Raw genomic sequence first — 22,715 nt, 5'->3', positions numbered from 1 at the left:
ATTGTCAAATTCCGATCCTCCGAAAACCAGGTTCGGTAGGTCATCGTTGCTTTTTTTTTTGACCCTTTTTCTGTTCCGCTTCTTTTTCTTCCTACACGCAGTTTCTATTTGCTAAGGCAAATGTTGGTTTTGCAGGGCACCCCTGAGCGGAGTTTCCTCTGCCCGAATTTCAAGTTCATATGTAAGATGTCAAATCAAGTTCAAATTAGATGATGGTATGGCGAAAATAAATCTAAAAAAAAAAATTGTGGAAAATCTTTATCCGTTTGTCCCACATTAGAAATGCAATCCCAGAGCGACTCCCAGGAATGACCGCAGGAACGAGACTAAGCTCGGAATCCATCCGGCCGACGACGAAGAATCAGAAGGCGGAGGATGATGACCTCCAGGGCCACCAGGCCGGCCACCCCAATAGTTCTGACCTTCGCTTTCGGGCTTCGCTGCATCGCGACACTGCGGATGATTGTAGTCTTCTACAGTTCCCATCGGCCAGATGGGCACCACGCAGATCTCGTGGTCGGCGCATCCGCTGCATTGCTTCCACGTCGTCCAGGCCAGGTACTCCATCAGATCCTGGAAAAGCCCAATCAGCGTGTTGTAGTCCGTCTCCTGCCAGCCCTGGACCATCGTCTCACATATCCTACGAGTGACTGCATGCACGGCCGTCGCCGCCACCCCAGCATCGCCATCACCACCGAACGCCCCGCCCGGAATGAACTGCATGGAGCAGCGCTCAGCCTCTTCTTCTCCATCGCGATCTCCGTAGTCAACAAACGGAGCCAGCACCTTCTCTATCTTCGCGTGGATCTCCTCCACCGTCGACAGCTGGCCCGATGCAAAGTAGCGGATGTCATGCGCGTACCGCTCCACCACCATATCCGTGACAGTCTGCCAGTTGAAGGTAGCCTCCTTGGCCTCATGTTGCAGCACCAGCTCATTCAGCGCTTCCCTGATAGGTACCAGCTGCTGCGATGTAAACTGCGTCAACCGGGGCAGCGTGAAAGTCTCATTGACCGAATGGAACAGGTCCAGCCCATACGTATACGCCGACACGAAGTTGTCATAGTTCAGCGTCACCCGGTTACCCCCAATGCCATCATACCGCGCAGCAATCGCTTTGAACCACAATGCTCCATCTCCTTTGGTTACAGGATCCCCCTTCTTCTTCTTCTTGTCATCATTTCCACCACCGCCGGGTCCCCTGAACGGGTAACTCGGCTTCGTCCGCGTCACCCTGACCTCCTTCAAATCCCTAGCAAAATCACACAGGATGATCTCAAACCCAGCCTCCATGCGCAACAAGCCATCCACCCGATCATCCCATTCCTCTTTCGCCATGCGACAGAACATTTTCGCCCGTTCGCGATCCCCCATCATCTCTTTTTCGCCTACTTCATCCCGGAACAGGACCCGATCCTCGAAATCAAGCGTCCCGTTACGTGTCTTTCCAGCTGACATGCCATCGGCGTAAAGCAGTCGCAAATCCTTGGCGGCGACATAGGTATGTAACCAGCCAGAACTTTTCTCTTCTTCTGTTTCTTCATCGCGCTTCCTCAACTCCTTCCTCTTTTTATCATCGTCCTCTTCATCCGGCGGGGGTCCCATATGCGCCCTCGCGAACACCATCGCATGTTCCGGCTCGAAGGCAAGCCACTCCGTGCCGTTGATGGGGTCGGGGATCGAGGTACCGTGGTAGAACTGCGTGCCGGCGGGAACGCTGGCAAGGAATAATGACATGCCGTTGTGTTGGAGGGAGGAGCCCCATTGTCGCATGGAGGAGTGGATGGAGTTGAAGATGTGGTTGGCATTTTGTGTTGTTGCTGGTGATGCTGCTGTGGCGGTGGTGGTGCTAGCGGCCCATAAAAGGGACGATAGCAGGAGGGGTTTAACACCCATGTTGTATACAGAGGTAGGTGTTTGGTGTTTGGTGCTGATGTAAAGCGGAACCGAAGCCAAGAAGCAGAAAAAAAAAAACAACTTTTATCTTATCAGGGGGTGCGGGCAGATTTAATACTCATGGCTCCATCGCAAAGATAATATTAGGCACCGGTGATGGGGCTGAATCAGGATAAACTACGTAGATAGGTAGATAGCTAGGAGCGATAATATAGAGAGTCCCGCAGTAAGGGGCCGCGTCAGCCAACAGAGGCGGCGACTAGCGGTGGGTTTTTGGGTTAGTTAGTCCAGTGAGTTGAGTGGTAGGGTGGATGACGAGTCACACACACGGCGATTAGAAGTGCTGTTAGGGAATGCTGCTACTTGCTGCGAGGGGGGGGGTGTGAGTGGGATGGGGAGCCAATAGTGGTAAAGTATCTAGACAGATGGGAAAGAAAGCTCGGGGGTAAGACAGCAGCAGCTCATGTGAGAGGGAGTTTGTTATCGAGAAAGCATCTCCGATAGCAATTCCGACTGGCAGTGGCAGTGGCAACCGGGAAGTGAAAAAGGCTTGGTGTTCGGCAGAGTGTGGATCTGGTTTGCAAGTCAAATCAATCAAATCAGCCTTACCGAATGCGGTTGCCTAGAAGCGAGGAGTTACGTAGTACTAGACTCCCGTCTTGTCTGTTATCTGGAAACTTGTAAACTTGTAATAAGATAAACCGTTTATAAGCACTAATATTTTTTATTCCGTATTTATTCTACAAAAATAAAGTGGTGAAGTGAGAAATGTAAGACCTTAAACCATCATATAATTGTATCTTAAAATAAATCTTATTCTGACATTTACCATTCCGTTCCTCGGAGTATCTGTCGGGTATCATTCTGCCGATCGGGTTTGTCGGACATATCCTCTGGAATAAGCAACCTACGCCGAGAGTTCTGAGGTGAGAGCCCTGCCTCGGATTACCGAACGGTGGACATGGGAGCTTGGGTCGGGTAAGGGTTTAGAAGGTGGCTTGGGCTGTTCACTTTTAAGGAACCATAGTTGAGTATCACTCGGACATAAATTATATCTATAACCCGAGGGCGTGTTTGTCGGCAAGGCAAGGTACATTTTCAATTGCGAGCCTTAACTCCGAGTCATTGTTCAAGTTTGCTCGTATTATATATACAAGCCACCAGGACGGGCGAGAATGATGCGCTGATTCCACACAACATCATCATATCGACAACCAGTGAGCTTTCATGGTTTATAGGACATTACCATTTCAAACTAGCTCTGGTACAAACAGAATCAAATTAGACATAGAGTATAAGTACTAATACCCCCTATCTCTTGAGTATGACAATATTCCATCCTGAAGCTACATCCCTCATGCTAAGCACTCCGTACTTGAGCTTCAACATTAGGATCACGTATGCTTGTAGCAGCAGAACATGACAACAGGTGAGGATGACTGAATGCTATGATGTGCACCTTGGCTATGATGTGCTTGACGCTTGGACCCTGCCTTCCCCCTGCGGGGCCTGTTATGGTCATCCTGGTGTGGGGAAGCAAGTAAGCAATGGTCCGATCTTAATTGTAATCTGTCCTGCTCAAAATTGCCTGCAGTTGCACATATAACAATGCTGCGGTCCAAATATTACTCTCTCTACTTTCGGGTTAAGTACTCTCTCAAAGAAAGGCTCAGCAATATCACTTTGCTCATACTACAGAGTAAGCTATATTAAACTATATGATTTTATCTTTATTCAGTTGTAGGTGTATTTAGTAATCGATAAGAACTTAGGTCTTCTGGAATTTATTACCACGCCATTGTCAAGAAGCGGGGCGCCTTTTTAACAAGTCGGTTACCTTGAAGATTCACTTCGATGAGTAAGATATACGTTGGATGGAGAAGCTGCCTCGAAGACGCCTGAGGCACAAAACCTCGTGCTGCCCGACCACGAAACGGACCAAAGTCCCCTTGCTTTGTCCACCTCGCGCCTCTCAATCGGCTTCCTCACCATACCCGTATCTCTCACTCTTCCATTGAAGCCCACACTCATGTAATGGACACGAACGCGCTTGTCGACCTTGTCCATGAGGTGCAGGGACAGATTTGGGTTGATAAAGTGAACGAGACTCACAGGTTGGGCCGTCTCTGCCCGTGGGTGTCTACATTCCATCCCGACAAACTTCCCTGTGAACTTGAGGGTTCATTCCACCATGGCGCATTCAATGCCGGAATGAAAATGGTCTTCAGTGACCGCACTGTCTGGATGGTACGTTTCCCTCGTGCGGGGAAAATATGCGATGGCTACATCGATGAGAAGGTGGCGATGGAGGTGACGGCCCTGCGCCTCATCCGCGAGGACTGCCATCCCCGTCCCGAGAGTCCGCGCGTGGGGTCCCGCTGCCACCAACCCGCTTGGTCTCGGTCCGTTTATCATAATGGATTTTATTGACGGGGTGAGCCTTGGTGATCTTCTCCAAGATCATAGTGCCGAACGCCCCAGCCGACTTATGAGGGAGGACATCAGTGACCATGATGTCGAAATTATCTATAGACAGATGGCAGGATTCCTGCTTCAGCTATTCAGACTCGATTTTGAACAGATCGGCAGTCTGCCACCGCCACCACTGACTGAAGCTCATCGCTTTACTTCCCTGCCACGGCCGCTAACATTCAAGGTACACAGCATCTTACAGAATGGGGAAGTGAATACATTCGGTACATACACCTTGATATTGAGGTCATGCTAAATTGAATATTAATCAGTGATTCCCAGGTGACCGAACCAAGGGTTTTGCGACGACAACCGAATACTTCCAGTATGTTGTCGGTCAGGACTGGGAACAGCTTGTACACCAACCAAATTCGGTCTGCGGCGAATACGATGCTCAAAACAAGTATGTGGCTTTTAAGGCACTAAGATCCTTTGTGCCAGACTTGATCCATTCGAAATATAATCATGGCAATTTCAAGTTGATTTGCGACGACCTCGGCCTTGCCAATCTGATCGTCCGCAGCAAGGATGATCTCACTGTCGTTGGAGTAGTAGACCTCGAGTGGTCTTATATAGGACCCGCGCAGCTGTTTGGCTCGGCACCCTGGTGGCTTCTCCAGGACAGACCTGTTAATAGCGCCTGGGACTATAATGGCGAAGAGCCACCCGAGACCGCTGCAAGGTACTTCAAGTATTTAGATCAGTTCACCCGGGTTTTAGAGGAGGAAGAGGCCAGGCCTCCAGGCCACGAAGAAAAAGAGCTTTCTAGCCTCGTCAAGTGGTCGCGAGAATCGGGAGCCATGTGGCTCCACATACTCCTCTCATCCGGCTTCAACGATCACCGCAGTTTTCCTTTTACGAAGCTTCGACAGCATTTTGGAGCCGATGGCTGGGCCAAGCGAGAGAAAGAATTTGACTGTGCAGAAGAACTGGAGGCATTCGCATTGCGAAAGGTGGGAGAGTTAGATAAGTATGATGAAGACCTGGAGCAGATCGAGGAAAACAAAACTCTTTTTGGACAGCGGAAGAATGACCAAGGAAGAATTCATTCTCGCTGCTGCAGCAATCATAGAACCTCGCAGCTCCTTATCATCTGTGGTGAACGATGAAGCATCGAATGAGAAGGTACTATACAACATGCCGTAGTTAGTTAGCTTGGCCTGCAGGTTACGAAATTGAGGATGGCCATAGGGATAGGATGAAACGATCATTAGTGGCTTCGTCAATGTCTTCAGCGACAAACAGTATCCTAGGAAGACATGCCCTGTTTCGACCGTAACACCGGCGCTTTAATGGAAATGCAGGAAATTATACTCCGAACAAGCACTATGCAGGTCCGGAAAGCCAGACCCATTAGTTGAGAGCCGGTTAGAGAGCACGTGGACATCCCTTTGCTACCATAGCAGCAGAAGAAACGAATGAATAGCGTATGCAGGCTTGGCTCCATGAGATACCTTGTTCGCCGCTACGGATGGCAGAGAGTATCTGCAAATGATATGATACAGAAAGCACGATTCAGGGTGATGCTTTTGAAAAGACACCAAAGCGCACTATATTGCGCGATTTTTTCTTATATCAAGGATCTCGGATTGCACCGGCGAATCAACAGTCCAATGAACGAAGGTATAGAGGTCTGACATGTGGAGATGGTGCTGATATTAGCGTCGCCCTAGAATGCAGATCAATCCAAATGTAACGTCGGGGCCAGAACATCCGAGACATCACATTGGATCAGCCCAATGTGACCAGATCCTCCAAGCCAATGTTGGACGTCTGGGGCAAACAAGATCCAGGACTCCGAAAGCCCCTCATCGAAAGCCTTAGGCACATGGGTATGACTCCATTGCTCATGCGTTATGCGTAGGCAATTGACCGTGTCGTTAATGAGTACTGGAGATACTCTGACATTTCATATATATACATCTAGACAGGCCTAAGCCTCTCATACAGAAAATTGGAAATCGTGTAACAAGAGATATATAATATCAAATGAAGCCATGAGCGAGAATCCACCGGCGCAAGAAAGATATCTTCTAAAGTACCGACGATTATGGAGGTCACTGATGTAATGGCCATGGTCTCGAAAAACCGTCTCGTTCTGCTGACCGGTCGCGAATGAGGTCTGGAATTGTCTTGCTTTTCTAGCGTCATGTTGTCATCTATAAACAATCCCGCGTCAGTGATGTGTTGTCTGTCATGCCGTGGGATGTTATTAAATTGGATTTGTTCCGAGTTAAGCCTGCTGCTCGGGGGATGTTATTGATCTCGATGATTGTATCCAACTTACTGGTAGATTCTAGAGGTGGTTGAGAGCGTGAATAAGAATAATTGTTTGTTTCTGGATGAAGAGGATGAAGTTTGTGTAGGAGGAGTAAAGAGACTCTCCGGTACAGAGACTCCTATATATGGGGGGAATCTGACGGTGGAGGCCCCTCCACCTTCCTCGATCCAGGCCGGGCGCTAATTTCTCACCAGACCCGCCCTAGCCACTTCACAATACAAAGCTCACCTGATCAAGTCAGCTCAGGTCTTTGGAGATCCTGATACTAGATCTGGTTCCACTCGAGGTAACATTTCGGCAGGGATAAATGAATATAGAGCGGAGATGATACTTAAAGGCATCATTGCTGTTACCAAGAAGATGCTAGAGATACGGAAGTTCTCATGTTAGGGATTGAAGACTAAAGATGTCGGTAGGCATGCACTGTTTGGTTGTTACAACTGCACAGTTCTCAGTCCCATACCATAATTTTAGTTGGCTATATGGCTACGAAATATTGAAAACATGAGTACAGGGACATTTCTCATAATGGTGAAAGGGACACCGCATCGACCACCGTCTTGTCATGTTTACAAAATTTCAAATTAGAGTTCGCCGCGAAGTCCACTCAGTCATCAGCTAAGCATAACAGAAGTATAGTCGTAAATATCAGCTAGCTCAGCCTCTCAGCCAAGGATCCTGTAAAAGCTCCTTTGCTGTTGCTCTTTCCTCGGGCAACCAAGTAAGGGTCTTTCGCATGAACCGTAGGAAGCCAGACTTATCACTGAGTCGAGAATCTAACCGTTCCATTGTCCGGTCATGCGGTATAGGCGCAAGGCCCAGCCACTTTCCTAGATAGTAGGCATCAGCAGGGAGAAAAAGGGACAAGAATAACCGGTTAATTGCAATGTCAGCTGGTAGATACTGCTTACCATCAGAGTCCCAAAAGTCGCTTCTCCTTTTCTGGTTCCTTCTTAAAAATTCGGGGGGAGGCGGTCCTAGTGCAGCGATAATTTGTGCTAGATGTGCAGCATCATACAATTCACCATCTTCATCTCGTGCTGTGAAAAGATTTCTCGGCTCGAGAAGATCCCAGGCCTGCAGTCCATTTCAGTTATCACAAAAAGCTGTCACAAAGCGCCATGCTGTCTGGGAGGAACCGTGACATACCGTAAGACCTACACTCCAGATATCGACAGGGTAACTCCAACCTATGTAGAGCAATGTCTCAGGCGCCCGATACTCCATGGGCATGATATCACCGCCGTGGGGCCCTGGGCCAATCCGTGTCTCACCAAAGTCAGACAACAACATTGGACCTACTTGAGGACGCATAAGGCGTGATAGATAGATAGTCCGAGTGGGAGAGACCGGCTTGCGAGGTACTGGTGACACAAGTTCTTCGTGTTCCAGTGCACTCAGCGATTGGTTGTCATAGGCTCCGAGGAGAAGATTTCCAGGATGTATATCTATCATGGGGATGATTAGTTCACTCTTCTAGAAGCTTGCTTGCTCGAAGGAAAGAAGACTATACCAGTGTGAACAACCTGTCCTTGCGTATGGAGAAAGTCCACCGCCTGTAAAAGCTCGGTAATGGCAGCTTTCACGAGATTCTCATCGAATCCACCCTGTTGGAACACTACCTCCATGTCACGCAGACTCATCTGTGTGGCCTCGAAGATAAGGACTATATGTGTCCCATCTTGACTGGAAACAGTGAAGGAATCTAATAACTTGCGAATGTTGTATCGTCCCTGGTGTGAGCTTGTTTGTAGCTGTTGCTTCGCGTGATCATAGAATGGGAGTTCGCGGTGAACCGAAGAAGTATGCACATAGACTTTCAATGCGACATATTGGCCGTTTCTATGCAAGTCAGTCTAATGGTTCAAAAAAAAAATTACAGTCTTTCGAACATACATCAAATCGCGGGACAGCCATATAGTTGATGAGGAGCCAAAGCCCAGTTTTGCCACTGTTTGATAGCGGTTCTGGAATATTTCACCCAGTCGAACGGGATAGAATCGGTGTGCTTTGTAGTCAGGTAACTCTTCCTCTTCCACCTTTTGATCAGACTGGATAATGTCGAAGCCACTAGTCGGGAACTTCTGTGCATTCTGAGATATTTTCGGTGCAATAATGGAACCCAACGTGGAGGACTTCATTGACGATGGTGATGATGATATCGCTCTCCAAAGAGACATTCTTGATCCAGAGGCAGATACAAACAGTGTTGGGGATTGTGTGCGGTATACGATCTTGTTAGAAAGAAAGCGAGCTGCAGAATTTCTCCTAACGGCTGACATCGATGGAATCATGGCTACTTAGCAAAAGGATTCTATTACTGTAGATGATCAAGTGAATGCTGGTGCATAAAGCTGCAGGTCCGGACCATTGGTCATTGCCCCATCATGCCAAGACACCTGTGCCCCAAACCACACCCCCTTTGCAATCCGACGCAGTTTTTCTGGCTCACGCCAGGCTTGACTTTTCCTATACTATCTGATAGTGATTTATTGTTCACTCTTGTCCTCGGACAATCGGAAAGCACCTCTATACAACTAGGAGACGGACCAAGCTAATTCCCCTGCTCTAAGAGAAATCTACCAACAACTAAAGCCCGGGTAAGTATGTCAGTTCTACCCAACACTATACAAAGCGAAGGGTATGCAACTCACTTTTACGAAACTCCTCGGGCCTCTCCTGGACGATCCAATGGCTGCAGTCGAAATCCACGATTTCAGAAGACGGAAAGAATGCATTTATCAGCGGCAGTGCTGAGTCAGGGATGAATTTGCTCTGAAGAGCTCTCAAAAAGAGCACACGACCATTAAATTGCCTAATGGCTTCGCTCCCCTCATCTACACGATAAGGAAATTCCCCAAGAGGTCTTATGGCTGTGCTCAAGGTTTCAACGGGCACACGTAGTTGGAGGAAAGGTGTATCTGGCTTCTTGTGAAGATTGCTAATGAGCCAAGCCCGTATGGCGGGAGACTGTGTAATACTCTTATTAGCTTTATCGTCGAAAGCTGCAGAACCAATACTATCACAAAGAAAGACATCTTACCTTTTCATATTGAGTCAAGATCCTATCAGCTTCCGAATAGTCCGTGATTCGTTCGTCTCCCAATCTCGCCAATCCTTCCAGATACCGAGCAAAGTCTGACTCCAGTGGCAAGCGGATTGGGCAATTGTCGATGGCCACTACATCCTTAACTAGGGTCGGAGACTCTAAAGATAGGGTTAAAGCTGTTTTGGCGCCCCTGAGAACCCACGTATTAGACACAATACTATCTTACTGGGAATAGTGAGCATTGAGTGAGTACAGTTGGTGCATACATGGAATGGCCAATGACAGTCGGCGATCGAAGTTGGTGTCTTTCAATGAAGTATTTAACATCCAGGGCCATCTCCATATAGTCGTGTTTTGAATGATGACCGGATTCGCCATGGTTCCGCATATCCTGGCTGGAGGTTCAGTTTATCACTTGAAGTACATCGCTATTCGGGTCACCCAGAGAAGGGAGGTACATACCAGAGCATACACAGGCCGGGAGAGATCTTTAGCGAGTACTCTGTTGAGATTGGTTAGGGCGCACCTAGACAGAGCAAAAGCGGAAGTACTTCCCTGCTAACATGTCTGTTTTCGCGCTTTGAGCCTAGAAACCCGTGCAGGAAGAGAATTGGCCTGGTTGGAGTAGAATCATGGCTTGTCGAAGCGTTGCTGGTAGGTGGTCGATGGAGTTCATAAGCTAATGGGACTCGTCGTGTCGCGGTATGTAAATGCCGGCAGAGATGTCTTGAGTGCAACATTGAGGGGAATATGGTCTTGACTGGTTAACATAAACAGTAAGGAGTGTCGCTTGCATTAATTACAGATTGTAATCAACGAATCTAGTTATCGCTAGGAATAGTTAGTCAACGAGTCCGTTACTGTCTCGTTATTTCGGGAGAGATTTGCCAGAATGTTCAGGGAAATTGACGCGCCGATCCCTTATACATACTTGTAATATTACGTTGCTTCTGGTAACGCCATTGTTTCGGCAGCAGCATCCGAAGATCTCGGGCCCTCCGTCTCGTCACTGTTTGTAATCAGGACAAGCAAGTTGTATATTATTGCTGTGCTACCATAGTATCACCCTTGTTCTTCTGGTTTTCATAAGCAGGGCAAGACCTAATTATGTCGGTACTGGTGTGGGCTTTTAATAGTATGGGTCACTTCATTATCGGAACCGAGTTATGTACTTCACGCCCTTTCGGTGACGACCCCCTTCGTTTTGAGACCCACAAGCAAGCAACCCTTATAATGAAGGGCTCATGACTGAGCGCCCTCCAACTTTACGGGAAGGCAGCATTTACATCGTTTCAACATTACTTTTATAATCTATATGCAAAATGCGTCGGTCGGCCCGGCAGGACTCTTCCGTGCTTACCGAGGAGCTTGAACTAAGATCTCATACTGGCATCTATGACACCGAGCAACCGGCAGATGGGCCCGGAGTCAGCCAGGCCTTCCCCGAAGGTGGTCGAGAGGCATGGATGTGCCTCTTGGGATCCTTTTTGCTGATGTTTCCGTCATTTGGATTTGAAGCAGCAGGTACGTCAACTTGTCATGACCTCATTTACATGAAGACCCAAGTTACTACGAACAGCTGACTTGAATACCTAGTTGGCACTGTCCAGGACTACATTAGCGAGCACCAGCTTGCCGAATACAGCATCCGCGATGTTGGCTGGATCACCGCAATTTTCGTGTTTCTGACTCTATTTCTTGGAGTCCAGGTCGGACCACTGTTCGATCGATACGGCCCTCGAGTCTTATTAACATGCGGATCCGCAGCCAGCTTCACCTCCTATATGTTACTAGCTGAGTGTACAAAATACTGGCACTTCATTCTGTGCCTTTCCATTCTCGGAGGGATCGCTTCAGCCATTGTCTCAACAGTCTCAATTTCAGTCCTGAGCCACTGGTTCCACCGTCGACGCGCCCTAGCATCAGGCATTTGCATGGGCGGATCATCGGCTGGAGGTGCTACCATCCCAGTAATTCTACGGACCCTGTTCTCAAAATACGGTTGGACGTGGTCTATCCGCGTTATCGCCTTTATAGCCCTGGGATGCTACGCAGCAGCAATCATCCTAGTCAAAGGCCGCCTGCCAGCTGGCAGCAACAGCAAAGCGACAATCGACTTCCGGGCCTTTCGATCTCCTCGACTTTGTTTCTTGACTGTGGCAGTCTTCTCCTTCGAATTCATCATCTTCGGCTGCGCGGCACTATTACCAACATACGTCCGCTTTGCTGGTTTCCCAACGGATGTGCAGTTCTACTCGCTCACAGTCCTGAACTGCTTTGGCTTAGTAGGAAGAGTCCTTCCCGGATTTGCGGCCGACAAGATCGGCCGTTTCAACATCCTGCTCTGTCTAGTGCTGCTCACGTTTATCATAATGGCAACGGTCTGGCTGCCTGTTGGCTCTCACGATGTGAAGACCCTATACACCGTGGTGGCTATCTTTGGATTTGGCTCTGGGGGTTGGATCTCCCTTGCTCCTGTATGTGCTGGCCAGCTTTGCAGAACTGAAGAGTATGGTCGGTTTTACGGTACCCTGTACTCTGTGGCTTCGTTCGGGGTTTTATTGACTGTTCCCGTCGGAGGTGACTTGCTGCAATCGACCACACCCCAGATTCTTATCGGGTTTTACTCGGCCGTGCTCTTGGTCGGGCTTGTTGGTCTGATATTGTCTCGATGGGCTCTGCTGGACTGGAAGTGGAGATGGAAGGTTAAAGTATAATTCCTCCAAGAAAGATGGAGTATTTGTATGATCTTGTCTGCCAAACTGCTTACTTAGTTCGTGGAAGAGTGATAGTCTAAGTACTTCAAGAGTTATGGTAGTAAATATAAATGAATTATCTTTTTTTTTTGGCTCTTCCAGCCCTCTCATGAAGAACATCCCTACTCTTATAGTTAGAAGTCACATGACCGACTCGATAACAGGATGTTATCAAATACCGATACAGCTCCTTCCTGCTCAGGCCGATCATCTCCAATTCAACATTCTCTTTCATCTTTGCTCTTCCAAATTGAATTAACGAACAAATAATCGATATAAATCATATACACAATATATCCCCGCATCCTGCATAACTCACAGTCAAATAATACAAAAAACACCACAGACGTCACAACGCAAACAAATCTCCGACTTATCCAGGAACCAACTATGCGCCCCCGCACCCTCCTCCTAACCATAGACGCATTTAACACAATCTTTCATCCGCGCCATCCCGTTCCCGAACAATACATTTCCGCCTTTAATTCCTTCAAAGTCCAATCTCCTGAGCTCACGCCATCCGTCCTTCAACCAGCCTTCAAATCCGCTTACAAAGCGCAATCCCGCCGCCGGCCCAACTATGGCCGCGCGGATGCCATCCGCGGCAAGTACGGCGGACCAAGGCAGTGGTGGGAGGAGCTCATACGCACCACGTTCCAACAGGTCTTGGCAGATAAATCTACCAAATTACCAGATGAGCTAATCCAGGGCTTACTGGATCGCTTCGCGAGTTCACAAGGCTACGCGCTCTACAACGACGCGGGCGAGTTATTCCAACGCCTCAGGCAAATCAAAGCCACCGGTCAGAAACTGGGTGTTTTTGAGAGGATAGTTGTGGGAGTCCTCTCCAACTCAGATGACAGGGTGCCTGCTGTGCTCCAGTCATTGGGGCTGAGTGTAGGGAAGGGAAGAGCGGATCAGGAAATCGAGAGTTTGAAATTGCCGGGATTCGAGGATCCTTCCAGTATTTCCACTGGAGAGTATGGAGAAAGGGTTGATGATATTGATCTCGTGATCACGAGTTATCAGGCTGGAGAGGAGAAGCCTAGTCCGGTGATCTTTGACGTGGCTGAGCGGCAGGCGAAGAGGCTGGTAGGGGCTGGTGAGGAGGATGGTGATTGGGTGCGTGTTCATGTGGGCGATGACTATGATAAGGATTATCGTGCTGCTGTTGATGCGGGGTGGAAGGGAGTTTATGTTCCCCGAGATGAAGGTGGGGGGATGGAGGGGGTGGTGATTCGGTCGTTGGTGGATTTGATTCCGATCTTGGATGGGATGAAATAGATTGTGGCTGTTCAGATGTACAGTAAGATGGCTTAATTGGTGTATATATCACTTGGAGAGAGTGTGACTTGAGACATAGTTGTGTGATGCACTACTATACGAGTGACCCGGCGAAGTATGCCCACCCGGATACAAACGGCTGCTTGATACTATCACAATACTACAAACACAAGACACCTCCCCTGCCAAGTACTTTTGACCATAAGTACTCCGAGTGATCGCCAGCTTGTCACAAAAAGCATTGACCTCAAACCAGACCTGCAGGTGGCCATCCGTGCAGCGTCGGCAATCGCACTGACCAGTTGCCAGTTAGTTGCCTGGTTACAGCCGGTGACGCCAAGCAATGCCCAGATCCCAGCATAGGGACTATTATAGGTCGATGCCTGGATGGCGACACAATTAACTATGACGCATCCCTTGGCGATCTGCTGGTCTATCTTACAAATCTATAGGTCCCTGTTAGTCCCTCTCTCGAGGTAGAGCACATTATTTGTGCAATCATATGATGGTGCAAGGGGAACCCATGATGTAATGACGTCGAAAGGGGGGGATTCAACTACACTTATAAACCCCGATATTATCCACCAAATTGCTGCAAAATCTAGCTTCTTTCTTCACCTAACCTTAACTAGAGAATTACTACAAAACTATATCAATATGGATCTCGTTCAGAAGTACGGCCACCTCAAGCACGATCGACGCCGGAGCTCCCTGCAGCAGCAACTCGCGGAAGAGGAACGCCATCGGAATCAAATGGGTGAGTTGATACTACCCTTGTCAACTATTCAATGAAATACATGCTGATGAGGAGCTAGCAATAAACTCACTGTTAGGGAGCTTTGGGGGTTCGGCAAACGATCATCCAGACCGACGATCCAGTGGTGCGGGGAATATGGCGAGCATGATCGAGGAGTTCAATAAGTCAGTGTCCCTCTACACACACACATGCAATTACGAAGTGAAGCTTACGGAATACTGCAGACGGAAATCAGTGTCCCCGGATACCAATGTCGAGCAAAAAGAGTGATGCAATTATCTATACTGTTGGGTGATGGAGCAGGGCGGCTATTGTGGGTTAATGGAGTAATGAGGCTTATGACTGTCATTTATTGAAAACAACACACAAAGTTATGACTATTACTACTATAACATACGTTGTTCCTGCTCAAGTTGTAGCCCACCATAGTCACTATCTGGATAAAGCGCAATGCTTGGTCATGCTGGAATGCTCGATGCTCACAGCGAGGGATATGGAACAGCCAATCAGACAAAGCAGATCACATCGCAGATCAACACCAGATTGGGACTAGTCGATACTAGCTACTCAAGTGACCGCTTTCCCAAAGAGGAATGATAATGACCAGTCAAATGGTATCACGGTGGATGCATCAACTTATCTACTCACGCGTCACGATATGTTGTCGCACAATTGCTCCTCCCCGCTAGCTTATTCTAAATGCCCCCGGTAGCTGTACGCGTTTCCCCTGTCAATATCCATATAGCCCTAGCTAAATCCGTCTAGACGCCCTTTCGTGCCTCCTCCCGTCGCAGCGCAGGCCCGCAATTCGCGTCAACTCCGCGGTTCTTCCTCTCACAAACACCTGCTTCATCGAGGCCATCTCAAGAGATCGATTCCATTGACCAGGATGACTTTGCATATGCCACACCTGCTCCATCTGCACGTAATTTAAAACGTGAGAGAGAGCAGGTACCCACTCCTCGCCCGAAAGAGTTTATTGAAGACTTGGACCAGCCAGACGATGACGCTGCACCTAACGAAGGCGAGCTTCAGAGCAGCTCTCCACCAGAGCCAGGGGAGCTCGACGCCTCCTTCGATGAAGTATTCGGATCTATAAGAGACCGTCAGAAGAGGCGTCGAGTCTCTGGGCATAATGACGCTGATAACACTCCCTCCGTTCAACGACGGAGACCCGCCGACAGGATCCTGTCATCCTCCCCGGATCCTCCAGCAGCAGCAGCAGCAGCAGCAGCTGACGAGACAACTCTATCGGTACAATTCCAAACACCAAAGCAAATACGTCCAGATCCGGGGTTCCGAAAACCAGAGCGGCCTGCGGAAACACCACATCCTGTAACACCAGCAAGCATCAACCCCTCCTCTCTTCAACCCCGTCGTTTCGTGCTATCCGCGTCGCAACTACCCCCAAGTAGCCAGACTCAAGTCAACACCGCAATACCACCCTCGACCGCAACTCCAGTCCCGAGCTCACAGCGGCGAACACCAGCATTCGTCCTGCCTCGCTCTCCCTCCCCTCAGGAGGACGACGAACCCACCGGCATCCCCACGCCGTTCTCGCCTTCCTCTCGTGCACTCCGACGGCGCGGCCGTCATCGTTCTGCAGCGCACAACTATGTTCCTGGTGGCATGGCGGCGGAAGTGCGCAGCTGGATTCTGGAAATGGGCGCAAAAAGGGAACAGCAACAAACGAGTCCGAGCCATTACCGCAGAACGGGTCCACCTTCGCTGGACACGTACGCGATAGCCATCCGGATAACCTGTGCTCGTCAATCGGCCCTGCCGAGTTGCGGCGCTCTGACATTCGCACAGGGCCACACCGTGGATCCTTCCGAGACTAACGAGACAGATACTCGATTCCAAACTCAGACCAAGAACGTGCTCCTTCTCGGACCACCCCGACAACAGAAGTCCCGGCATGCAGCGACTCACATTCCCGACCTTGAACCGGGGGATGTGGTCGGAGTCTTTCGGGGACTAGCTTGGGAGGTAGATCTAGGAGAGCCTGCTCCTGCTTTAGAAGTAGGCCTTGACCTCGACGGTCTCTCCCAATCGGACCGTTCATACATGCAAAGTGCAGGTAAATGGCATGTGGGAATGGAATGGGAACTAATCTTATAGTACTATTCATACAGTCAACCATGTACATTATTTGATACCCAAACACGCAACAATGCGATATTTCAAACATCATGCTGAACATTCATTCCTCGAATGAAATGCAAAAGAAATGAATCTATATATGCAAGCTTTTACCCCCTCAAACACCATGACCAAAACGCCATACCCACACTGCACACAAAACACATATGTACATCATCACTCCGCATCCCCATCCTTAACCACAACCTTCAAAGCATCCACCGCAACCTTACATCCCCATTTAACAACCTTCAACTCCTTCCCGGACGGCACAATATCCGTCTTCGCAACCACCTTCCTCAAGAAGAAAATCAACCCCTTAACAATCTGCGGCGTTTCTCTCGCGCGCAAGAAAATCTCCAGAAGCGCCTTCTCATCCTGCTCATCTTCATCCTTCGACTTCGACTTCGACTTCTTTTTCTTCTGCTTCTGCGACTGCTGAATCACACTAATCAAAAGCAATTCCACAAAGGCCTTGCTCTTCGGCTGCAGGTACGCGAAGTTGAGAATCTTGAGCACACCCAGATTCAACGTCCCGTCTGCGATAAGCGATCCGTACATCTTCGCCAGGTTGACGATGGATTTCATCTCGAGTTTGTTCTGGTCGTCTTCGTCGTCGAATGCGTCGTCGTCATCGCTATCGTCCATGTCGCCGGACTCGCCCATGCGTTTGAATATGTTCCATAGCGTGTACATGAAGGATACTTTGATGCGACGGCCCATTTCGCCACAGAGCCGCTTCGCGATGAGCGTGTAGTAGGGGTTGTGGGCTTCTTCTTCCATGGCGCAGTGGGTCAGGACGCGGGGGATTTCGAATTCCTGGGCGCGCTTGAGACGGAGTTTGAGCAAGCGGACATGTGCGTCTTGGTAGTCGGTTGCGGACATGATGGCGACGAAGATGGAGCGGCGGACGTCGGTGTTCATGCGGTGCGCTTTGGCGATGTTGACGAGGTCGGGCTCGGAGTCGCTGTCTGAGACGTCGGCGTGGGTGTTATTAGTAGGGAGGCCGTTGAGTTCCTTCCGGGCGGATTCGAGGGGATCTTCGCGCCAGCTGGCGCCGACGAGCCACCATTTGCCCTTCTTCTCGGAGTTGTGGATATCAGCGCGGGAGATGCTGATGGGTTCGGAGGCGCGGATGACTCGTGTGTTGTTGAGAGAGCCGAGAATCTTGCGCATCTTGGTGATGTGTTCGGTGCTGATGCTGGCGTTTACGTTGGACTTGAGCTTGTTGTTTTTGAGGTCGGTGATGGTGTCGATCATGAACTTCGTACGGACGGAGAGGGCGGCTTCGCCGGCTTTGGCGACGGCGGGTTGGATGAGAAGGACGATGTCTTTGAGGGAGGAGGGGTCATCTTGTCGGAGTTGGGGTCCGGAGTCTGGTGTGGTTAGTATGAGGTTGAGAAGGGAGGGGTGGGCATAACGTACTTCGGATGATTTTGAGGAGCAGTTCGGTGTTCTCCTCGTTGATTTCTTCCAGGAAGAGACGGATGTAGTCGAAGACAAGGGGACTTCCGATGACATGGAAGTTGTATAGTTGCGACAGGAGAGAGATCAGGTTGATGGTCTCCTTTCCTTCGAACTTGCCCCGTTCATCGCCGCGGGCATCGAAGGTCTCGACAATCTTCTGCACGATTTCTGCGCCAAAGTCCGTACCCACAATCTTATACATTGCAGCAATGAAACCCGCATGTAGAATGATGAAAGTATCCGACAGGGCAGATCTTTCGCAGATCAACCCGAAGAGCAGAGAGATCAAGGTCGAAGTGACGTTCTGGCGAGGATGATCCCGGTAGAGCTTCTCGAACTCCGCGAGGATAGAGACCATATTGGCTTCAGACAGCTTGTTCAGGTGACCTTGAGCCTGTCTCCTCAAGCGAACGAGAGACTCATCCTCTGAGTTGGAGGCCGCCCGAAGCGAAGGAGGAATGTACTTCTGGGGACGGCTTTCGGCTTCTTTGACTGGGGCGACGTAGGGATTTTCCTTCTTCTTAGGAGCCGGCTCCTCTTCCTCTCCTTCCTCCTCATCTTCATCGAAATCACCCATAGACTCATCGTCGTCAAAGCCCTCAAGCCCATCTCCCAAATCGCTATCATCTTCCTCCTCAGAATCCTCCTCCTCGGGCTCCTCCAAGCCCTGCGCCTTTCTCCGCTTACTCCGTAGCCACTCATCAGCTTCTCTCTTGCGCTTCCGGCCCTCATCCGCCGAGTCCTCATCCAAATCGCCCAGCAGATCACCCAGCCCATCCTCTTCGAAGGATTTAGGGAGCTTCTTGCCCTTCTTCAAACCAAGCTTTTTCTCCAGCGCAGCAATTTCCGCGTCGTCCTCCTCGAGCTTCGACAGAACCGTCTTGGATACCGGGCGTCGCATTGTCACCTCATCCTCATCCTCATCCTCATCAAGATCAATATCATCCTCCTCCTCGGAGCTCTCCTCAACCTTCGCCTTCTTCAATATAGACTTCGGCTTCTTCTCCTCCTTAGCAGAGGCAGGAGCGGCAGCCTTTCCCTTCGCCGCTTTCGCCTTAGCAAGTTTCGCCATAACATCGCCGGCATCCTCATCCTCATCACCCTCATCTAGATCAAACTCATCGAAATCCCCCATATCCTCATCGTCATCGTCATCATCATACCGACCCCTCTTCTTCGGAGGCGGTCCCCGCTGATGCTGTCGCTGCTGCTGAGGCTGCTTCTTCCCGGAGCGTTCTTCTCGACGGCGCTCTTTCCGCAATGCCGGACCGTTGCGCTTATTCTTCTTCTCGCCGTAGGTATCTCTGATTCCGAGCTCTGCGCGCAGATCCCTCGGTAAGGAGGTCGTATTATGTCTAGGACGTCGCATGGTGTGAATCCTATTTTTTCTCCAGATTAATAAAAGTGTTGATGTTGATTGAGGGTTTGGATCTGAACTTTTTTTAATGCCGATTCAAAATTGGTCCCGCGGAGGCGGAGGGCGGAGGCGGTGAGAGTCAACCTAAACTGACTTTGGGGGGTGGATGCGTTTATCTCCGCTGGTTGGTCTTTAGCTGTTACTATTGCTGAGCAGTTATAGTTGGTTTGCGGTTTACTGCCAATTGAGGTGCGAAAACTTAACTTCAGCACTACGGTCACATCTACATTCTACTTACCCCGATCACACCAATCGAATTAATACAACACAATGCCCGCACACTTGGGCCATGAGGAGGTACTTTTCCTTCTCCCCCACAACCACCACCACATCACCACACCCAACATATCACTCAACTAACAACCCACTTCTCCAAATAAAATAGTTCTTCACCTCCCTCACCACCCTCCTAAACAACACATCCCAGAAAACTCGCGGATCAGTGTACCTCACGCAGAAGCCCCTCCTCAACACCACCACCGAGTCAGCGTCGCAACCATCCATCCTCATCCGCGCGACAGACGGCAACACCAACGCCCCGAACCCCAAGACGGCCGAGGCCAAGAAGAAGGTATCGAAGACGGGATCGGCAGCATCGAAGGTGAAGATATCAACGGTGGTGAGCCCTGATGATCTGGAGGCGTTCTACGCGAGGTATGCGGAGGTGTGTAAGGCTGGGATGACGGGGTTGAAGAAGAGGGATCGGAAGAAGGGGAAGGCGAAGGGGAAGAAGGAGGGGGGAAAGGTTGTTAAGGGGTGATTTTATTGAATTCTTTTTCTACTTTGGGGGGTCATTGGGGGTGGTTGATGGATGGATGCATTATGGGCGTTTGTGGGATTGTTCTACCTCAGTTTTATTTGATATAAGGGATTATGCTTCGATGTATATGTTGTAGATATGTTGAATGGGATTGGTTTTCAGCTGATGGTATAGTATCAATAGATTAACTACTTCGCTAGAATACAGGTGATCAATTTATGGTGCTTGTCCGGTGTGAATCAAAAGACAGTCCACCCACAACCGTACAGATGCCGACTAATAAAACAGAAACAATGAGATCATACAAATGCGTCATCGTGGGGAAAGAAAGGACATCAGAGGGAATCGCAAGTGTCATCAGATGCAGAATACAGGAGTATACAAAAAGTGTAGAATGAATGTAGATGGCGAGACAAATGGTTGGATGCAAATCAGTTGGAGTTCTCATCCGCAGACACCCCGGATCGGTCAGGGAGAGGCAAATCGAAGTCATCCACAGTGTCCTGGGCATGGTCAACCTCGTACTCAATCTTCCGGTTCAGTTCCCCCATCGCGGATTCCAAGGCTGGGCCGATGACAATGCGCGCGGCAATGTGGATGAGAACAACAAGTAGCTGGATCGGGGGAACCAGGACAAGTGTGGCGGTTTTATGAATCAGCGACGCCGCATCATGTTTCTCGGGTCTTGCAACTGCCAAAGACGATGCAGGTGGCATAGGGGACACTTCGCGCTCAAGGGATGCTTTGGAGCGTCGGCGGAATTCGACGCTCATGCTGCTGAGGTTGGGGTTCGAGTCGGTACTTCCGGTGCGGGGTGCGACTGGACGTTGAACGTCAGGGACTTTGGTCGGAATCGGCTTGATTTCGCGCTCGTGGAAGGCTCCAGGCATATCGTGCGATGCGGACGACAAGTCATCCCAGCAGTCAACATACACTGATAGTCTGTCTCTCGAGCGCTCTGTTTCTTGGAAGGGCTGTTCTTCAGGCGGCGAATGAGTGTCACTGTGGTCAGATTGGAACTGCTCAGTACCCTCGGTCGATGTAGGCGTAGAGCAGGCGTCAAGTTCGGGTAATGTAGATAACGATGGTCCAAGGGAGTGGAAGGATTCAACGCTCGATGAAAACGTTGTTTCAGGATCAACCTGTTGTTTGGGTTTGTCTTCAAACCTTGCCAGCAAGGTCTGGAAATTCTGTTCGGGTTCTGGGTCTGCGCGCTTGGGTGAATCCACCTGTTCGAATGTCTGAGGTGCTTCCGGAGTTTCATTGTCATCCGGAATAGTCTCCAAGATAGTACTGTTACTGGCACTGTTACTGGCCTTGGTCGAAAAGCCGCTGTCATCCGTCGCCTCGCCATCCGTGTCTTCCCCGGCACTGACTGGGTCTTTTGTGAGGTCCTCCTTCGACTTGGACAGTCCGTGGTAGTAGACTGAACTGATTGGGGCACTTTCGCGACGACCTTTGGGTCGCCATGCCCTCTTCCTCCTGGGCGCTTTAGCCTCCTCTGGTATCTCAACAGTGAAACCTCTCTTGAAGGGGCATGGTGTCATTTCGTAACGGAGGACCCTGGGCAGAACATTTTTCATCTCCGTGACTAAGACCTTGTTGTCATCGGTGTCGGCGGGGAGTTCGATGCGATAGTACGTCAGAGGGCGAATGCGCAAGACAAAGGTTGACTCGCCGTCGACACACCAACATTGCGAGTTCTTGAGGATGGCATGGACGACATTGCCGCACTTGAGGAAGACAGTAAGGCCGTGGACATTCTCCAGGCGAAGCGGGCCGAGAGCGACCGTTCGTTCAGTAGGGGACCTCCAAGGAAGGGTCTCAACAGTATCAACAGGATAGTCGAAGTCGGAGGGCGCAGTACTGGAGGGGATTGGGGCGAGCGCTCTAGGGGCAAAATGGACGACTTTGGCAGAAGGGTGGTAGAAGAGATCGTTCTCCGAGGGCTTCAGCGACTCGGATTGCCGCCGGGGTCGGGTAATCAGTTTGGAAGGAAGAGTCGCAGACCGGCGAAGGGATTGGGTCTGGGGTAGTGGCGCATCCGAGGTATCAGACATTCTCGATCATGGGGATTAAGGAAGGTGAGAAAGGAGATGGATTACATTGAAAACTGTATAAGGGACAGGATTAGGTAGGATATAGATGGAAAAGATAGCAAGTGAATGCGAATAGTAAGGGATAAGGAAAGACGATCAGCAGGGGGGTGGGTGTGGAATGAGGTCAAACGAGAGACGAGAAGCTGGGGTGGTGAGATAATGGACGGGGGAATTCCCAGCGAGTGACCCTTCCCAACTTGGTTCGAACTCAATAAATTCATGGCAAAAGTATGGAATTGCCCCAATCGGGTCTAACCCAGCGGGGACTGATCATGGCCTGAGGCAGTCATGCGCCGGTCACCTGCCCTACGCCGCAGAGTGGGACCGGCGGCTGA

The 22,715-nt window shown here is 49.9% G+C and overlaps 12 protein-coding genes across 12 annotated transcripts; 6 read left to right on the top strand and 6 right to left on the bottom strand.

The window, feature by feature from the left end:
* Positions 1-182: 182 nt before the first annotated feature.
* On the bottom strand, positions 183-2,034 carry BO85DRAFT_444137 (uncharacterized protein). Its single transcript, XM_025658951.1, has one exon. It carries the CDS (start codon positions 1,894-1,896, stop codon positions 277-279), a length of 1,620 nt encoding a protein of 539 aa, XP_025520721.1. The 5' UTR covers positions 1,897-2,034; the 3' UTR covers positions 183-276.
* A 1,896-nt stretch (positions 2,035-3,930) lies between these two features.
* On the top strand, positions 3,931-5,729 carry BO85DRAFT_464803 (phosphotransferase enzyme family protein; the record flags this gene model as incomplete). Its single annotated transcript, XM_025662008.1, has 6 exons — positions 3,931-4,156; positions 4,257-4,592; positions 4,651-5,050; positions 5,105-5,338; positions 5,391-5,493; positions 5,703-5,729. 6 exons carry the CDS (start codon positions 3,931-3,933, stop codon positions 5,727-5,729), a joined length of 1,326 nt encoding a protein of 441 aa, XP_025520720.1.
* Positions 5,730-5,826: 97 nt separating this feature from the next.
* BO85DRAFT_444135 (uncharacterized protein) lies at positions 5,827-6,745 on the bottom strand. Its single transcript, XM_025658950.1, has one exon. It carries the CDS (start codon positions 6,517-6,519, stop codon positions 6,292-6,294), a length of 228 nt encoding a protein of 75 aa, XP_025520719.1. The 5' UTR covers positions 6,520-6,745; the 3' UTR covers positions 5,827-6,291.
* A 561-nt stretch (positions 6,746-7,306) lies between these two features.
* BO85DRAFT_454878 (putative protein kinase) lies at positions 7,307-8,790 on the bottom strand (the record flags this gene model as incomplete). The annotated part of the gene is made up of 5 exons (XM_025661349.1): positions 7,307-7,479; positions 7,561-7,726; positions 7,799-8,097; positions 8,163-8,491; positions 8,546-8,790. 5 exons carry the CDS (start codon positions 8,788-8,790, stop codon positions 7,307-7,309), a joined length of 1,212 nt encoding a protein of 403 aa, XP_025520718.1.
* Positions 8,791-9,011: 221 nt separating this feature from the next.
* On the bottom strand, positions 9,012-10,566 carry BO85DRAFT_386436 (putative alpha/beta hydrolase). Its single transcript, XM_025656632.1, has 6 exons — positions 10,254-10,566; positions 10,161-10,200; positions 9,965-10,089; positions 9,693-9,888; positions 9,304-9,619; positions 9,012-9,238 (listed from the first exon to the last, which is right to left on the bottom strand). Exons 1-6 carry the CDS (start codon positions 10,436-10,438, stop codon positions 9,204-9,206), a joined length of 897 nt encoding a protein of 298 aa, XP_025520717.1. The 5' UTR covers positions 10,439-10,566; the 3' UTR covers positions 9,012-9,203.
* A 271-nt stretch (positions 10,567-10,837) lies between these two features.
* BO85DRAFT_494158 (putative MFS monocarboxylate transporter) lies at positions 10,838-12,512 on the top strand. Its single transcript, XM_025663860.1, has 2 exons — positions 10,838-11,222; positions 11,295-12,512. Exons 1-2 carry the CDS (start codon positions 11,021-11,023, stop codon positions 12,413-12,415), a joined length of 1,323 nt encoding a protein of 440 aa, XP_025520716.1. The 5' UTR covers positions 10,838-11,020; the 3' UTR covers positions 12,416-12,512.
* Positions 12,513-12,680: 168 nt separating this feature from the next.
* BO85DRAFT_410080 (haloacid dehalogenase-like hydrolase) lies at positions 12,681-13,920 on the top strand. The gene has a single exon (XM_025657461.1). The coding sequence runs from the start codon at positions 12,845-12,847 to the stop codon at positions 13,736-13,738; it is 894 nt and encodes a 297-aa protein (XP_025520715.1). The 5' UTR covers positions 12,681-12,844; the 3' UTR covers positions 13,739-13,920.
* Positions 13,921-13,960: 40 nt separating this feature from the next.
* On the top strand, positions 13,961-14,891 carry BO85DRAFT_444131 (uncharacterized protein). Its single transcript, XM_025658949.1, has 3 exons — positions 13,961-14,495; positions 14,554-14,659; positions 14,720-14,891. Exons 1-3 carry the CDS (start codon positions 14,396-14,398, stop codon positions 14,763-14,765), a joined length of 252 nt encoding a protein of 83 aa, XP_025520714.1. The 5' UTR covers positions 13,961-14,395; the 3' UTR covers positions 14,766-14,891.
* Positions 14,892-15,149: 258 nt separating this feature from the next.
* On the top strand, positions 15,150-16,616 carry BO85DRAFT_410079 (uncharacterized protein; the record flags this gene model as incomplete). The annotated part of the gene is made up of 2 exons (XM_025657460.1): positions 15,150-15,209; positions 15,261-16,616. The coding sequence occupies exons 1-2, from the start codon at positions 15,195-15,197 to the stop codon at positions 16,614-16,616; spliced, it is 1,371 nt and encodes a 456-aa protein (XP_025520713.1). The 5' UTR covers positions 15,150-15,194.
* Positions 16,617-16,715: 99 nt separating this feature from the next.
* Positions 16,716-19,514, bottom strand: BO85DRAFT_8457 (MIF4G domain-containing protein). The gene is made up of 2 exons (XM_025665731.1): positions 18,063-19,514; positions 16,716-18,013 (listed from the first exon to the last, which is right to left on the bottom strand). The coding sequence occupies exons 1-2, from the start codon at positions 19,471-19,473 to the stop codon at positions 16,815-16,817; spliced, it is 2,610 nt and encodes an 869-aa protein (XP_025520712.1). The 5' UTR covers positions 19,474-19,514; the 3' UTR covers positions 16,716-16,814.
* Positions 19,515-19,652: 138 nt separating this feature from the next.
* On the top strand, positions 19,653-20,557 carry BO85DRAFT_444128 (signal recognition particle 14 kDa protein). The gene is made up of 2 exons (XM_025658948.1): positions 19,653-19,818; positions 19,907-20,557. The coding sequence occupies exons 1-2, from the start codon at positions 19,792-19,794 to the stop codon at positions 20,279-20,281; spliced, it is 402 nt and encodes a 133-aa protein (XP_025520711.1). The 5' UTR covers positions 19,653-19,791; the 3' UTR covers positions 20,282-20,557.
* On the bottom strand, positions 20,328-22,617 carry BO85DRAFT_444127 (uncharacterized protein). The gene has a single exon (XM_025658947.1). It carries the CDS (start codon positions 22,339-22,341, stop codon positions 20,713-20,715), a length of 1,629 nt encoding a protein of 542 aa, XP_025520710.1. The 5' UTR covers positions 22,342-22,617; the 3' UTR covers positions 20,328-20,712.
* Positions 22,618-22,715: the final 98 nt, after the last annotated feature.

The sequence above is a fragment of the Aspergillus piperis genome, assembly GCF_003184755.1.
Source record: "Aspergillus piperis CBS 112811 unplaced genomic scaffold BO85scaffold_1, whole genome shotgun sequence".
Classification (NCBI taxonomy): Eukaryota; Fungi; Ascomycota; class Eurotiomycetes; order Eurotiales; family Aspergillaceae; genus Aspergillus; species Aspergillus piperis.
The sequence above is the reverse complement of the archived record's forward strand: the minus strand, read 5'-3'. Positions and strand labels throughout refer to the sequence as shown.